This window comes from Lactuca sativa, chromosome 8 (genome assembly GCF_002870075.4).
Source record: "Lactuca sativa cultivar Salinas chromosome 8, Lsat_Salinas_v11, whole genome shotgun sequence".
Classification (NCBI taxonomy): Eukaryota; Viridiplantae; Streptophyta; class Magnoliopsida; order Asterales; family Asteraceae; genus Lactuca; species Lactuca sativa.
In genome coordinates this window covers 102,016,357-102,034,187 of record NC_056630.2, presented here as the reverse complement: position 1 = coordinate 102,034,187, position 17,831 = coordinate 102,016,357, and the positions used below count along the sequence as shown (strand labels likewise).

General features: G+C 30.6%; 1 protein-coding gene and 1 long non-coding RNA gene across 12 annotated transcripts; one reads left to right on the top strand and one right to left on the bottom strand.

The window, feature by feature from the left end:
* Positions 1-418: 418 nt before the first annotated feature.
* Positions 419-5,191, bottom strand: LOC111894831 (uncharacterized). Of its 11 annotated transcripts, XR_002851327.3 has the most exons (12): positions 4,437-5,187; positions 4,071-4,158; positions 3,497-3,594; positions 3,033-3,086; positions 2,479-2,572; positions 2,335-2,399; positions 2,024-2,126; positions 1,850-1,907; positions 1,552-1,639; positions 1,057-1,350; positions 801-878; positions 419-663 (listed from the first exon to the last, which is right to left on the bottom strand). It is a non-coding gene; the product is annotated as an uncharacterized LOC111894831 (long non-coding RNA). The 11 variants fall into 11 exon arrangements; XR_008225729.1 differs by having other exon boundaries at positions 1,057-1,764; positions 4,437-5,190; XR_002851323.3 differs by having other exon boundaries at positions 1,425-1,907; positions 4,437-5,189.
* An 8,828-nt stretch (positions 5,192-14,019) lies between these two features.
* Positions 14,020-14,727, top strand: LOC111894824 (pathogenesis-related protein PR-1). Its single transcript, XM_023890921.2, has one exon. The coding sequence runs from the start codon at positions 14,109-14,111 to the stop codon at positions 14,622-14,624; it is 516 nt and encodes a 171-aa protein (XP_023746689.1). The 5' UTR covers positions 14,020-14,108; the 3' UTR covers positions 14,625-14,727.
* The last annotated feature ends 3,104 nt before the right edge of the window (positions 14,728-17,831 follow it).

The following is a 17,831-nucleotide window of genomic DNA, read 5'->3' as shown; positions in this document are numbered from 1 at the left end:
TACTAGAAACATGGTTTTTAGCGACAGACTAATCCGTCGCTATTCTGTCACTAAAGAACATTTGCGACAGATCAAAGACAGACTTACTCCATAGCCAATTTAAACGTGGCTAATGACTAAGTGAGGGATTTAGCGATGGACTAAATTTTTCTTGCGACGACCTTAGCGACGGAATATCCATCGCAAATTGATCACTTAATATATAATTATTTATGATAATGGCGACAAAATTTAATGACAATATACCATCGCTAATCCCTAGCAAGCCACTATATCTGTTTTCTAACCCGGTAGCTAATCCCTCGCAAAAAATTAAGATGTGACTGTTTTCCTTTCCATCGCTAATCCCACACAAATAAATGATATCAGTTTTTTTTTTAATGAATCTAAAACAAAAAAGACCACAAACATCAAATAATTATACAAACACAAACCAAACATTATCATTTAAATACCAAAAGCATCCAATAATTTTACAATCTAAAACCAAACATTAACATTAAAATACCAAAAAATCAACTATCAAAAGTTTACCAAAAACACTTAATATCAAAGTTTAACATTGCTTGATAACTTGCATCCGATTAAGGATCGGAATGGAATTGGATTCCAATTCACGTTTAATCCCATGGAATTAGGCAAACCAAGTTCCACTTACTTTTCCTGCAATGGAAGGAAAGAAAATATTGTGATTGAATTGGTCTTCAGAAATTAATAGTCACACCAAAATTAACAGCTCATTTAGCATTTATAAAAAAAGATGCAATATTTTTAATTAAAAAGGAAATTAAAGAACTAACCTTGGTCTCTAGGTCTTTCATTGTGCCCTTCTCTGATTGCCTATAACTACCTTTATCAAGACATGTACCACAAGAACTCTGAAAGTGACATCAATTAAAATTATGCACATGTTATTTAAAGGTTTTATCCATGAAATATTATTTAATAAAACTAAAAATATGCTTGAAATCAATCATTTCGAGGAACTTGTTTTGGTATTTGCTGTCTAAAACCTACATGTAAATAGTCATAGAAGAAAGAACAGAGAACTTGTACCCTGTTTGGTGTGAATTGGATTGATGTCAATTTGACAAAATTTGCAATTTTTGTCCCATCTGGAAAAGTGTAAAAGACAGAAATGTCCTCATACTCATCATCAAAAGTTCCACCTGAACAAAAAGGTCCTAAAGATGAAGCATCATCTAATCAATGTCAACCATGCAATTTGAAAGAACAGCAATGAGCACATTCCCCTAATAAAAATACAAAAGTGGGAAATCAGAAAACTTATCATTCCAGCTTGTTGTTAAGGGAATCATCTAATCGAAAGTTCCATCTGAACAAAAATACCTAAAGATGAAGGGAAAACTTATCACTAAACCTCATAATAACACAAAAAAAAAAAAAAAAAAAAAAAACTTTACATGATTTAATGATTCTTGACCAAAAATCCATTGGACATAGCTTAAAAGATCAAGGATGGCTCATAAGCTGACAATTGTCAATATATATTTTTTGGGAAAGAAATTTCGATATATTTGAAAAGAATACCTTAATTACATCTGCAATTGATACAAAACTAGTATTAGCCCGAGCTTGAAATTGTGGATTGCCTCAAAGTTCTTTGTATATTGGGTATCTTCATTCAGTTCGGTTTGTATGTAAAAGAGGAATACATAATTCATATAAATGCAATAAAATGATCGTTTTACCCTTCTTAGTTATGTCTGGAGTAAGTGCTGATAAACAAAGATTGTTTCTTTTCTGGTCCCAAACATTCCTTGTCAACTCAACCATTTTTTACAAAAATGCAGTTATTTTTTAGGTAAAAAAATTGGAAATAACTTACATGAATCTTGGTAGTAGTCTTTAGATCAAGGAAGGATTTGACTGTGTTCCACCTAAGCCTAAACCCGGAACATAAATGATTCAGAATACGAGAAAATGGAAGTGAAATAAAAAAAAAGTTGTGTAAAGAAGCAGACTACAAGTCTCCCAAGCATGTGAATAGTGATGCACTGACCTGAAGTTTTTTGTAGACATCCAAAATTTCCAATTAATGGAAAGCACTGACTTGAATTGTGATTGATTATATTTATTCACCGAAGAGATCGCATACCTTCCACCTATAAAAAAAATACAAGATTATTGGCCAAATTACAATAATACCCTTCAAATTTATAACTAGTTTACTACCACCAATGTTTCTGTAAAGTACAAATTGATAAAGAATAATTGCAACCAAGAAAAGGACCCTTATGTTATCTCCAAGTGAAAAGAACTTGAAAAAATATATTATTAAAAAAACAAGACATTCAATGGAGAACTTCTAACCAGATGTCCCATTTCCGTCCTTCCTCTAGTAGTGATGTAAGAGTAAATCTATTTGTTTCATATCCCTGTAAAGTATGTAGATTATATAAGAATGGTGTTATATATCTACTCATAAACATTATTATGAGAAATTTGATTTCATACCAAGGCCAACAATCACCATCTAATTGATTGTAAATAATATATGTGACCATCACTGTTTTTAATCACACTGTCCTTCTGAAAACAGAAGTCCTATCTGCAAGAATAAGAGAATTGACACTTTAAAGTGCTTAAAGAAATTCCAAATCATAAAAAAAGTAAACTTTATCCTTAATGTGATCTTGAAGAACCAAGGACACAAGTATATGAAAAATTACAAGTATGTCTACCTCTCTAGATTATAGAAAAACACCCATAACATGGAAGGGAAATATCATAAAATGAACATGATATAAAATTACCAATATTATGATTATCTTCTTGACATCTTGCTTGTTTAAATAGCCTAATCCTTGAAGCAAGAAACATACTTTAAGCATGTAATTTGGCTTAATGATTACTATTGTGACAACCAAAGATTGTCTAGTATGATGGTTTGTATATGTCATGGATTCTAGGATCCATGATTGAGTCTAAGGAGAGGGTATCAGCAATTAATTACAATGTATGATTCAGAGAAACTAAATTTACTTTCATTAGGAGAAATGAATATGTACCTTCATATGGGAATCGTAGTTTGAAGTATCAGAAAGCATGAAAACAAAGAAGACCTGAATTAGGCATAATAATGCAGTTTGTAAGAAGTAACAAACTAATGACAAGACATCTTTTAGCAATCTAGTTGGGGTAGGTTAAGATGAAATTGATAATAAATTACCAAAGAGGCATATACTATGAGTGTTTGGAACATCAATATATAGCTTTATTTAACAATGATTTCCTAAAATACATAAGTATTTGATACTAAAGTTTATTGGTAAAAGATTGGAAGTGGCTTCTTTTTCTTGATCGGGTGTAAAGATGACCAAGGTTTTTGCTTCCAGAGAACTTATATATAATTACATATTACCATCATATTATGAAATGAAAAACCTTGTATATAAGGAATTATCAACTTCACAAGTGAGTGAAATTCACAGGGATAGTTTTTCAATCTTTTTGGTGCAGGAAAAAAACTTACAACACGTAGTTTTTTCAAGCTCTTGATATCCATTTTAAGATTTTCCAATGTCTCTTGATGAAATTCAATGTCACCCTATGAAAAATCAAACCGTGCAACTACACATACAAAAAGAGAGAAATAAGAAAGTATCAGTTAATTAAGTGTCTTATAAGACACTTAAGATAGTACATGAAGCAATACATCAGCAAGTTCATTATAGAAAACTTGTCAAATTAATGAATGCAATTTTGGTTCATCTATACAAGTTCAATCAGTTTCCCTAACATAAACATGATAAACAAAAAGCAAAACCTTCCAAAACCAGAGATGTATTTCCACTTGTGTTGTCAAATGACGAGCAACTGAGTGAGATGCTTAGATATTTGAATGAATATAATGGAAATGTGTTAAATTGTAAGAAAACGAAGTTCTATTAGAGAATTGAATCTTCAAAGTTAACATAAAATTCGGATAAAGTCAAAATTCAAAATTTTGACACATTTGACCTTGAAGTTAAAATGCATCTCCTATAAACCCGAGGTAGTTCTAAATCCTAAATTAAACAATAGAAAGTGAAGATCACATGACATACCAACTTGAAGGCAGCTTGAAATGATTTCAACAGCTCGTGATTTCGTGCCCAAGGTCCCGACGATCTTCGTCATGGCTAGAAAGAAGCTCTAGACAACAGTAATAAAATAGGCATCTCATTTAGATTTACAAAAAATTTGAAAAGGAAAATAACTAGACAAAACAGTCTCAACTTTTCCAATAACGTCTAATCTAATACCGAAAATTATCACATAAAACCTCTGGCAATCTCACAAGTTCGAAATTCAAGCAATCAGAGACACGATTACTAAAATATACCGAAAATATTGTGACCTGGGAGCTTACAATAATAAAAAGAAAAAATAATAATAAATTGTAATTGCAGTGGTTTGAATTTGCTCCTTACATGTTTAGAAGCCACTTATACACCAGTAGAAACCAAAATTAGGAGCTGATGAAGACTACTTGAGATTTGCTCGTGTTTACGATCGAGGATAAAGGAATGGCGTTGGCAGGGAAAAAGTGAGTCAACAGGGGGCGATGCAAGTGGACGGTGGTGGAGGTGATTTCTGGGCAGAGGAGGGATTTCAGTGGACAGAGATTCGATTAGGGATTTGGGATGAAATTGTTCAGAGCTTTGGGAAAAAGGTAGAGGGAATTAAAATAAAATGGGGGAATGAAAAAAAAAAAAAAAAAAAAAGAGAAGCGGGAATGGAAATAAAAGGAGGGAACGGAAAAACGAAGAAAAGCGGGGAATGAAAAACAAGAGTTGCCCATTTTCTGCGAGAGATTGGCGAAGGCCAAAAAAAAGGTGTGTGATTTTAGTAATCCGTCGTTGTTCTCTCGTTAGGATGTTTTAATTTGCGACGGATTAGCGAGCAAACGTTTTTTTGTCAATAAATCCTTACAAATCTGTCATTGATCCATCGCTAATACCTCTCTGAAATTCTATAAGTATTTTGTTCGAAATATTTGTGAGTTCCGTCGCTGTTCCCTCAATAATCCGTCTCTGATTTGCTACAGATAGATTCCGTCTCTAATTCCATCGCTGAAAGTGGAGGACTCTTTCTGATACACAATTGACTACAAGGAAAATAGTTCCACCACAACGATATGTGATGGAGAAGAGTGTGGAAACTAAATCTAATACAAAAGTTGTTATAGGTACTGTTTCAGTCTATCACTTTCTCTTGGAACTGCTGTTGATATATAAAAGCTACTATAACTATGGGTTTTACCCGGTAAATTTGATATTTTTTTCCAGTTATTAGTTTTTTGATTGCCCAGTTTTTCATGATAACCTTTAGCAGGAGTTGTCATAAAATGACATTAGAAAATTTCTAATATTGTTTCATTTGTTGGATTGAAATAAGAAAAAATTATCATATAATAATAACAATTTTTTATAATAGAGCACTCAAAGAGGAGGGTTAAATACCTTACGACTGTCCATCATACTCACCGAAATGGATTAGAAACCATCCGTGATAAAATAATCAATGTATGATTTGTTGTGAAAATAAGCATAAAGGTCAAAATGGTGTTTTTATGGGATATGTCATGGATTTTTATGATTTTAGAAGGTAGCAAGGGCAATATATCAATGTGATAATCTAAATAGGGAAAAATTAGAAATAAAGGGAATTGTGGTTTTTTTTATGGTTAATGTTTATTTGTCATTACAAATAGTTTTTTACTTACCATTAGAAAGAGGAATTCCAATCCATTTCTTAACCTTTAATAAACCATCTTTTCTATCACCTATTTTTTTGTGTCCGAAATCTGAATTATGACGACTTGTGTTGTGCAGGCTGCCCATTCAAAGCAAATTCCCATTAGGTGCATTTTCCATTTTGAGGTGTTAAATTCACTAAAATAGCAATGTGCTTCAAATTTACTTTTTTTTTACTGTTTCCTATTCCATCTTCATCCATCGCCATCATGTAATCTCTCAAATAATTGTGACATGCTACTTCATCTTGCCCATATATACATTTACAGAAACATGATCAAATTTTTTTTTTTTGGTTATTGTGTCCTGCCTAGAAGAAGACATTGAGAAAACTTAAGGTTATTGCTTCGTTGATTACGCACTCCTCAAGTATCTCTTTTACTCTTCTTATTTCCTATTAAATAAATGAATATTTTCTTTTTTCTATTGTTTTTGCTTGATATAGGAATCTGACCTCGCAAAAGAAAAGACCAATGGATGCAAATTAGACAGACAACATATTTTTTTTGTCAAAATGTTTGATAAAATTGAGAAGTTCATGAAAGTTTCATATGAGTAGGCCCCTCCTGAAATGAAGTCGTATACACCTCGGTAATTATTTGAATTAGCTTAGTATATTGTTATGTGGTAATATTATATAGTGAAGAGGAGTATTTAATTTATTTTTTCCACTAAAAATCTTGATAAACAAATTGCTATGTTGTGTACTAATGCAGGAGAATCTACAAAAGTGAAGGCTAAAGACACCATATACTACACTTTCAACTTTTATATTTGCAATTTATTATTATCATCTTTGTTTCAACTGTTTAATATCGGGTATTGTAACTCATTAAAATCTTCTCGTTTTATCCATTTCTTTGATGTATCCAACCCCGCAAAGCGAGGTTTCTTCCCTAGTTGGGTATAAATTATTTATATTAATAGGGTTATTCTATAGGCTAATCGGAGTTTGAAATGAGAGTCAATGGCTTCGAGTTCCATTGTTTTAATTTTAGAAATATTTTTACATTTCATTATGAATGGCAATGCTAATAAAATTTCTTATAACTCAAACACATATGAATGGCAATGCTAATAAAATTTCTAATAACTCAAGCACATGGGTCATGGTTTTCGAGTTCATTTTTTTTAGAAATTTTGTTCGTTTTTAAGTTATATGGTTTCCAATTAGCCATTATATAACTTGAAACTCATTTTCAAATTTCGGCTAGTCTATCTATTAATTAATCCTATTAAAAATTAATTTTATACCTAATCTATTTTAAAAATATGGACATTTAAAAACCCTTTTTTTTACATTTTCTACAAAAAAAAATATATAAACAAACATAATGTCAAAAAAAATATATTCAAACAAATCATCGAAAAACTAAAAAAAAAAATTATTCAAAAAAATATAAACGAAATGTATTCAAAAAACTTATCAAAAAATTAGAAAAAATTATTCAAAAAAATATAAACGAACAAAATGTAAAAAAGAAAAATATTAAATAATGTATTCGAAAAAAAAATGTCAAATAAAATCTAAATAATAAAATAAATAAATAAATAAAATAAAATGTAAGCGAAAAAATATAAAAAGAAAAAAATTAAACAATATTATATATATATATATATATATATGGTTCATGCGAAAATGAAAATAATTTGCGAAATTGTGAAAGCAAGAGAAAACTATGAGATTGTGTCATCTCAATCTTATATTTTGGACAATAATCCATCCAAACTTTGAACTAAATGATGATAACCGATGATACATAAAAAATTGTTTCATATTAGCAAAACATGATTTTTGACATTTTTATTATGAAAACATGAATAGTGGTTAAGGGCGTGAAAAAAAATAGTTGTTAAACCGTCTTTAAATCTATATTATCATAACACAATCCAATATAAACTTATTATCTGTAATTTATTGCTAATAAATTTAATTTTCATAGTACTTGTGTTTGATTTTTATAAGATAAAATCAGTTTTTGCGTTTTCGCAAGATATTTATGTTTTCTCTTTAACCTACTTGTGTATGTGTGTGTGTGTGTATATATATATATATATATATATATATATATATATATATATATATATATATATATATATATTAGTAGGAACCTTAAGGACTAACCTAGGTTGTTTATTTGAAAATTTGGATGGTTAAGATTTAATGTGAAAAAAACTAATTAACTTAACAAATACGAGGGCCATTTATGTATGTATTAGAAAGTTGAAAGATGACCCGGGAAAAAGTGAAGGGTGGTAGAGCAATTGCCTTATAGCATTGGGTATATGTCAATGTTATAACACCATTTCACGTGTTATCTCAACCTTAACATCATCTTAATACCATATAGGAAGTGGTTTTTTTTTATGTTATTACATGTTAAGAGCTAGAGAAAGAAAGAGAATGAGAAGAAAAGAAGAATGATGATTGGTTAATTTTCCACGTTAAAGCACATTGATATTATCATATTTTATGTCATAACACCATTTAGGGGTGGTGTTCATGGTGTTATAACGAGGTTATGGGGTGCCAACTCAGCCGTCATTGGTTTATAATACCACCCATACTTTATGGTCTTAAAGTTTCGTTGTGGTAGAGTCTTGGACGCACCAAAGTAACTCCCATCCTAGGACACGTGTCCATCACACCTTTAATGGGTTTTTTTATTGAATCCATTTCGTTTTTACATAATAACTTTTTTTTCTTTGAAAAATAAAATCTGAAAAACCAAATTCCTTAAAAATGAATTCTCTCTCTCTCTCTCTCTGTGTGTGTGTGTGTGTGTGTGTGTGTATATATATATATATATATATATATATATATATATATATATATAAACCCAGAAAAAAATTCTCCACCAATTATAAAAATTTAAGGAATACTTCTACTCACTATTCTAATGTCTTTGTAAAAAAATATATATTTTTTTTAAAATAACTTGTTTTAGATACCAAACTTGATTTTAAAAGATTAAAGTTTTTTTTTTAAATGTTGAACATAATATGATGAAAATAAAGATGATATAAAATATTTATGATTCAAAAATATTATGATTCAATATGTTTATGATCTTTGACTTGTTATGATCTAAAAATGTTTTGATTCAAATATTTAATGATACTTAATTATTATACTTTTTATAATTCAAAATTAAATGATTTAAAAATTATAATGATCCAAATATTGTATTGAATAAAAACTTTATTTAATTCAATATATTATCATCCAAATTAATATGATCAAAAATTGTATGATGCATCATATGGTTATGATTCAAAATTTTATGATCAAAATATAATATGGTTAAAAAAAAGTATGAATGGAAAATATTATGATTTTTAATATTCTTCTTATTTAAAATTTTATAATTTTTAAACATTAAAAACTCAAACCAATATTTAGTTTAAAAAATAAAATAAAAAAAAAACAAAAAAAACCCTACTATCTTCAAGTATGTACTAAAGATATTAAAAAAACGAAAAAAAAAAAAAGAAAAATATATTTTTATTTTGAAAAAAGAAAAATATATTTTTATTTTGAAAAAACAAAAAAATATAAATAAAATGAAAAAAATATAAAAGAACGAAAAAAATATAAAAACATTAAAACTGAGCATAGATCTATTTAAGATAAAAAAAATTAATTTTTGTAACGAATAATAAAAAAACCAAAATAAATGTAAAAGAAAAGAAAAACGCATTTAAATGATGTTCAATTGATGTTCGTTGTGCATGATTATTCCCCTGAGTCCGTATTATGTTTCATTTACGTGCGCTGCGTACGAACGCATCACGAACAAGTAAATATGTTTGACGTTTGTGTCGTTGACGAAATGATTGATGAAGAATAGTCATCACGATTCCTATGAATTTTTGGGTTCTTACCAGACCAAGTGTATATATATATATATATATATATATATATATATATATATATATATATATATATATATATATATATATATATATATATAAAGAAAAACAAAATTTTAAAAGTAAGGATAGAATTATGTTTTTAAATAGACTAAGGATATGTAATGTATCTTTAACTTATAGAGATACATTTTGTCAAATTTTCAATAATCGGACTGAATCAAAACCAAAACTGTAATTTAATCCTTGTCTTTTTTTCCTTTTTTATCGTTGTTATATCTACCCTAATAAATAAAAATAACTTTGCCACATGTCCTTCTCTCATAAAATTAGTCACATGTCATTTTGTCATAATTTAAGATATATTTATTTTCCACTTGTTATTACTTTAATTTTCATTTTCAATATATCATTAATTTAGTTTCTATAAATTAAACCTACCATAATGACTATTAATTTTAAAGTTTAAATTTCAAATTCAATTTCAAATAAATTTACAGTTTAAACTTTTATGTTTAACATTTTGTTATAATTAACCCGTTTAGTACATACTAAACACATAATTTTAATTTATTTATTTTTTTCATGTTTTTGATAATTTTCATTTATTTCAATTTCAAATTCAAATAAAATTTCTATTTAATCGTTCGTACTTATCATTTTGTTTTAATCAACCCGTATAATATACGGGTCTCACAACTAGTATACTATCATAATAATATTTAATCAATTAAGTGATAATATCCTCAATCAATCATTTGAATCGTATTACTAAATACTAATTCACTTCGTTGTCAAAGAAAGGGATCAGTGTCCACTTTTCCAACTGGCTGCATGAAAGCAAAAAGGAAAAACCATTCCTTTTTCAATAATGGAGTCTGGAATCTTTCCCTTCATAACCTTTTAATCTAATGTACTATACATCACCTTTTAATCTAATCTACTATACATCTGTATTATAAATACTTAAATAGTATAATATGTGATGTGATATATAGTTAAAAATGAATAATAATTAATTATCAACAGCCTAAATAGACGGTTAGACATAATACTTAAATAATATAATATGTGATGTGATATATAGTTAAAAATGAATAATAAATAATTATCAATAGCCTAAATAATAAATAGACGGTTAGACATTTTGAGTTGGTTTGGCACATATAAAAATAGCTTACCTTTTAAGTTTATTATGGTTCAATGTTTGCTAAGACTACAAAAATTATTTCATAGCTTATAAACTAGCATTTTGATAACTAGCATTTTGATAAGCATTCTGAGATAGTTTATTGGTAAACTAGTTTATAAGTTAAAACTTATGTTACAAACTAGCATTTTGATAAGCTACTTGAGATAGTTTTTTGATAAACTAGCTTATAAGCTAACAACTAGTATTAAGGATGAGAAAGGGACTTATGGAATTTTAGGCGGCAATTCAAGACACGAATACATGAATATGTAAGTGACACGACACGACATGACATGAATACATTTTGAAAATTGAGATAAAGCTTATTTCTCTTCGTGTATTCGTATCGTGTCAAATTTTTTACTGACACGTTTTCATGACACGAATACACGAATTGTCATCTTATTAAGGATGATAATGACCAATTTCTAGTGAATAATGATGATATTAAAAGGAACTAGGGTAGCTATGTCCATTCTTTGTTTAATGATAACCCTTACACAGTGAGGGGCTTGATTGTAGAAGTTGCTATAGAGAGGCCCCATAATGACGAAGAGGGTTCATGCTTGAGGATGAGTATCGAGGAAGTAAAGTGAGATTTATGAAAGACATGCAAAAACAAAGTTGTACCAAGGAAGCAAAATGGGATTTGAAGATGTGCAAGAACAAAGTTGTACCGAGGAAGTAAAGTGGGATTTGAGAAACATGGGTCAGAACAAAGTTTGTAGAGGGGAGGAATGACTTAGGTTATTGACATATTTATTTAACATTATCTTAGAGACTGCCAAAATTCCTAAAGAATGGAGATCAAGTACTATTATCCTAATATATATAAGAACAAAGGCGATGCTTAAATTTGCGAAAACTATATATGTGTTAAGCTTATTAGGCATACGATGAAACTATGGGATAGAGTGTTGGAGGCTAGGTTGTGTAGCATCATGAATGTTGCCAAAAACCAATTTGGTTTCATGCATGGGAGGTCAACGACTACCATGCGATCCACCTTCTTAGACGTCTCATGGAGAAATTTAGACAAAGAAATAATGATATATATATATATATATATATATATATATATATATATATATATATATATATATATGGTGTTTATCGATCTAGATAAGACATATGATAATGCTCAATGGCATGTGATTGGGAAGTACTTGGAAGCTAGATAGGTTCCTATGAGATAAGTCATGGCTATCTGGGATATGTATTATCGGTCTAGAACCTCGATCATGATACAAAGATGTTCCCTGTTGAAATTAGACTTCATCAGAGGTCTTAACATGTATTTCCTTTCATTGATATTAGATGAGATGTCTCGTGAGATACAAGGGGGAGTGCCTTGGTGCATGTTTTTTTCCGATGACATTGTGTTGGTGGTAAGTGTACAGTTGAGTTGAAGGCTCGTTTGGACACATGAAGGGTAACATTATAAGAGAAAGGGGCACATATCAATAGTATTAGGATGGAGTATCTTTGGTGAAACTTTATTGGGGAGGTGAATCATGAAGGAGTAGATGTAAGTTTAGGCTAGCAATCTCTTATCCTAAGGGAGGGTATGTAGAGATAGATTTCATCCATCATATAAAATCAGGTTGGTTCATTGGAGGGCGTCCTTTGGAGTCTCGTATGATACGAAAGTACCATTGAAGCTAAAGGGGAAATTCAAAATGGTAGTCGTTAGACCTACCATGATGTATGGATTTGAATGTTGTTTGTCCAAGAACGAACATGGGAGGAAATTGGAAGTAACTGAAATAATGATGTTGAGGTGGACTTGTGGTTGGAATTTACTAGATATGATTTTGAATGTAGTTATAAGAAACTCGTTAGGATTGTCGCGAATCACTAAAAAACCAAAGGAATGAAGATTAAGGTGGTATAGGCATGTTCGTAGGAGGTTGCCATCAATAACGATAAGGATGGTAGAGTCAAATTTGATTGATGGTAAAAGGAGGAGAGGACATCCTAGAAGGAAATGGGAATACAATGTGAGGCTAGACATGGAGGAGCTTGCTCTTTTCAAGGACATGACCTCATATATAAGAGTATAAAGGCAAAACATTAGGGTCGATGGATGTTCTCTCTACCTCGTATGTATTTTTATATGATCTACATTGCCAATTACAGTTTTTGCATATGTGCTTGCCTTTTGGTTTGTCCTTGATTTGTTTTACTACTTACGTTGACTTACTCCCTCGTGTTTGTCTCGTGTGCAAGTTCTCGGATGCATTTTCTGCTAATTTGTATACATCTTTATGTCTGACCGCTCATATTTGATTTACTTTTCCATGTTTGTTGTTCTTACAAGTTTCGGGTTCTCATCTCGGAGGTCATCTTTATGACACATTCACTTTATGCTCTATGGAGACATGAGTATCAACTGCCAACATCCATCTTCTCATATCTCGACCCCTCTATCTCCCTTCTTCGTTATAGATACACTCATTCCTTCATCTCAGACGAGGATGAGACAACCTAAGAAGGAAAAGACTTTTTCAGTTCTATATCCCCAAAATGAACTCACCCATATCGTCCGTTGGACAATGTGATATTATAGGTAGTAAAAGTGAGGGCTTAGAAGAGGAAACCAAAAGCAGTGGCCTAGTCGAATATTTATGGTGACAGGAGCCGAATATATGAGAAGGAGATAGACCTCGGTTTAAAGTGCGAGAGGAGCGGGGACGAGGGTAATGGTGGGTGTTAGGCCCAACCATATTTAATAATAATATGTAGTTAAATAAATAGTTTAAAATAATAAATAAATCATATAAGAGTAAAAATGTATTTTCAAAATGGTTAAAGACCAACACCATGACAACATCAAGCCACATTTATCATCGGCGTCAAAGAAAATAAATAAAGCCTAAACTTATGATATTTTTTGTAAACAATAGGTACTATTTATATAACTTAGTCGAATATTTTATTTGAAATTGTATTTGGATAATATTATTATAACCATTTTTTTTTCTAACATAGAGTATTATAGCGTTAAGTATAGAAATAAAATATTATAACAAATAAGTCAATAACAAATATATTATTATTAGTTTTACATTTGACCAAAATAAAAATAAAAAAGAATAAAGGAATGACAGACATATAAGCACCACCCCTTTGTTGTTCCAAAAGAAAAGAAACAATGTGACAATAATCATTGAACATGGGTGCCACCTAATTCTCACTTTTTTATTATAGAATATCTAGGCTACAAAACATGAAACAAATCTAGCAATTTTCTTAACTGCGAAATACCAAATTTCCTCCCAATGGGTTTTCCTGAAGCCACTTCCATGATGTTGGTTTTCTTCCTTAGTCTCCTCATGTCAAGCTCCAATGCCATCCAACACCCAAGAAGCCACTCACATAATGCTATCAAACAATTCATGACTCTACAAAACCGAGCACGAGCTGCAATCCGCATGCCACCACTAGCATGGGATCCACAACTCGCTCGTTATGCAAGTATGTATGCTAGACAAAGACGACAAGATTGTTTGTTGAAGCATTCCAATGGGCCTTATGGAGAGAACATTTTTTGGGGGAGTGGTAGCCGTTGGAACCCTTCTCAAGCCGCCGCCATGTGGGTGTCTGAGGGGCGGTGGTACAACCACCAGTTGAATTCGTGCAATGGAGGGAAGGAATGTGGGCATTACACACAAATTGTTTGGAAGAGAAGTAGGCGGATCGGATGTGCTAGAGTGACTTGTTTTGGAGGTAGGGGTGTGTTCATGATCTGCAATTATGATCCTCCTGGGAATTATGTTGGTGAAAAGCCTTACTAAGGTTTAAAATCTCTAGTATTTTGTAAATTATGAATAATGTAAAAGTTGTATCAAGCCATGTACAATTTATTGAAATATGATTAGATTTTTTTCATCTTTAAAAGGTTGGGTTTTCAAAACTTATTTCGATTAAATAGTGATAGTTTATATAAAATATCAGAGATAAAAGTACTAAAAATAAATTTGATCATCAAACATTTCATAATCTTTGAGGTCTTTAGCTTATAAGATGCAATAATTTTGTTGATAAAGAGCATATCAATTACTTATTTGAATTGATAACGTTTATATAAAAAGTAGTTTTTTGCATCATAGATGTACGATAATATGTGGTATTTCAGAAAGTGATAATATATATTCACAATATAATCTAGTGTAACAACCCAATTGTAAAAGATAACGCTTGTGTATTTTTATTTTGTTTGAAGTTGTAGCAAAATAATCAGAACATCAATTATTAAATTGTTTAATAAATTAGTTGACACATTTTTTTTTTTTTTGAAATTTGGAATTTAATTAAAAAATGCTAGCAAGACACTAGCAAAAATGAGAAAATACAAGAAACAATCTCAAATGAGCATGGAAACAAAATAAAATAAAAGTTCATAACAAACAATTTTAGGGTCACGAATGCAACCAAACAAATTAATATAAAGGGGGAAATAACACATGCTCTACAAATTTTTTAGAATTTGTCGATTCAGTTCTTAAAGTTATTTTCTAGCTTTATGAGAGTATGAGGTAGGTTACGACCTACTCTTTTAGTTCATTTCAACCTTTAATAGTCGATGCACCATGTTAGAGTGACCATTTAGACCCAAAAAAAAACCTCACGTTATGCCATTTTAAAGCCAAAAAAAAGGGGGATCATTTAAACCTAAACTCATGAAATCGACTTCAATCGATACTTTCGCCCTCGATGAGAAACTAACTCACCTAAAAGGAAAAACAATACTCATCGGGAGGAAGCAATATTCACCGGTGAGTTGGCTTTTGATGGAGAATACTAGAATAGTGTTCATAGTCATAACAAGCCTGGTAATATTACTATCGATAACAATGTCTTTTTGAGTTACACGCAAGAACAAATAAAGTAGAACTAAAAATATATTTATTTTAGGGACTTGTTTTGTTAATTGATTACTATATTAATTAATTAATTCGAAAACATGGAGAATATGAAATATTCTAGAATGGTTTGATTCTTGGATAATTACCAAAAGCATAGATTGTTACTAATAGATTTGTAAATTATCTTTAGGGTTTCAAACCACCTCCATATATATAAAAGGGTCAAATCCCGGTTTTTGATAGATGGAAACTTAGCCATCTTACTCCAAAAAGCCGAAACCCTTAAGAAAACCTAGAAAAACCTGAAGTCTCGATACCATGACGTGACACCTCTTCTTCCTCGATGTGGCGATGAATATTGTCATCGTTTGAGCTTGTTTCATCATGGTTCTTGGTGGTTTGTTCAGATATGCTAGAGTTTTGCGTCTTGGGTGCGATTACAAGAGAGGAACTCTCCGTTGGGTTCACTAGTCCATTCAATTGGTTAGTCAAAAGAAGAAATATACGATGACGTCAAAGGTATGTTTTTCGTTTCTATTGAGTTCTATATAAGTTGCATAGATTAGTTGAGTTTAGATCCATTTGTTTCGAGTGTTAGATCGGATTTTTTTGTCGTTTCTGATTCCATTTTGTTTGGTCTAATTAATGAGGCTTGAAACATAAGTGGTATCAGAGCATGGTTAACTCAAGTCTATTGCACTTAGACTTTTTCCTTTGAGTATGTTATGGTTTATATATGTAGGTTTTCAGTTTTAAATCATTTTAAAAAGTCTAGAAATTTCCATTGAATGAAATGGAATTAATTTATGCTTGAAACTGAGGTTTTATTCGATATGCCTCTTTGTCACGACGTGGCTAGTCCTCTACCACGTCGTGACATCTACATGGATTGTGACTGCATTCGTTGCCACGTCATGGTCTCTCCTTGGCCACATCGTGGCTGGCTGTTGAGAACTAAAAAAATTAATAAAATCGTGTGTTTTTAGTGTGTCATGACATGGCAGATCGTTCCTAACGTCGTGAAACTTGAAGTTCCAGATTCTTCTAAATTTGTTTTTATTTTTGGTTGCTCATTCTTTTCAATTTTAATCACATACAAACTAGCTTCTATACAAAAAGATCAACCCATATTCGATTTAATTATAAGATTATTTAAAAGACAAAAGATTAGAAATCATATAATTTAATTGTTGACTTTTTCGTCAATAGAATTAAAAGACATATAATCCACCAATATGTATATATAGTAAAATAGTATTTATATGTATAACACTAAAATAAACATTGCTTTCTCGCATTTCCCTTAATTCACATTGTCAGTCTTACAACGACTAGGCTCATCTAGTTTGTATTCTACAGGGGAGGTTTAAGGTAGGTCTCTTTGATTGCTAATGAGGTAGACTTTTAAGAGGCATTTATTGCTCGCCACCCTCATCGCCTTCTTGAATTATGAAGTAGAGTTACCAAAAGGGTTTTTGTTAGGGCTAAAATGTTGTAATAGTCGAAGGGTTAGTTTGATTGTTACGAAGTATCTGTTGTCTTCGTATATGTAGGTCTTCGGATGTATTGTTATTTTACTAAGGCATTATAAAGTCAAGTCTTACCTCTTAGTCCTTAGTACTGTTATGCTTTTGTTCTCCTATAAATAGGGGTCTATACTAGTGATCTGGAAGAACTTTTCAGACATAGTCTTTACAGTTTAATCTTTGTATTCTGTAAACACAAAAGGCATAATATGAGCTGATCAAATATTCTATTTACTCTCGTGTTCATTGTTAATACTTTACTCAATTCATACTAGAATTACATTCAAACTCAATTCCAAATCTCATCAATTGGTATCAGAGCAGGAATCCTTTCTGTGATATGATTTTCATACGTTCAAAAAGATTTTTGAATCTATTGTTTGATTCAAAAAGTTTTCGTTCTTTTTGTGTGTGAAAAATTCTTCTTGATCTAGGTCTAGGATTTGATTCTGCGAATATTTTTGTGAATCGGTTGTTCGTAGTGTGATTCTAATCTGAAATATACAATTTGATTTCAAATTCTCAAAGTTTTCATATTATTGTTGAAGTTTTGTTCCGTACAACAATGGCGTCATTCAATCTTAACTCAATGACATCATTTTCTCATTTA

Coding starts and splice junctions, on each gene's coding strand:
- LOC111894824 (XM_023890921.2), top strand. CDS start 14,109: ATGGGTTTTCCTGAAGCCACTTCCATGATGTTGGTTTTCTTCCTTAGT.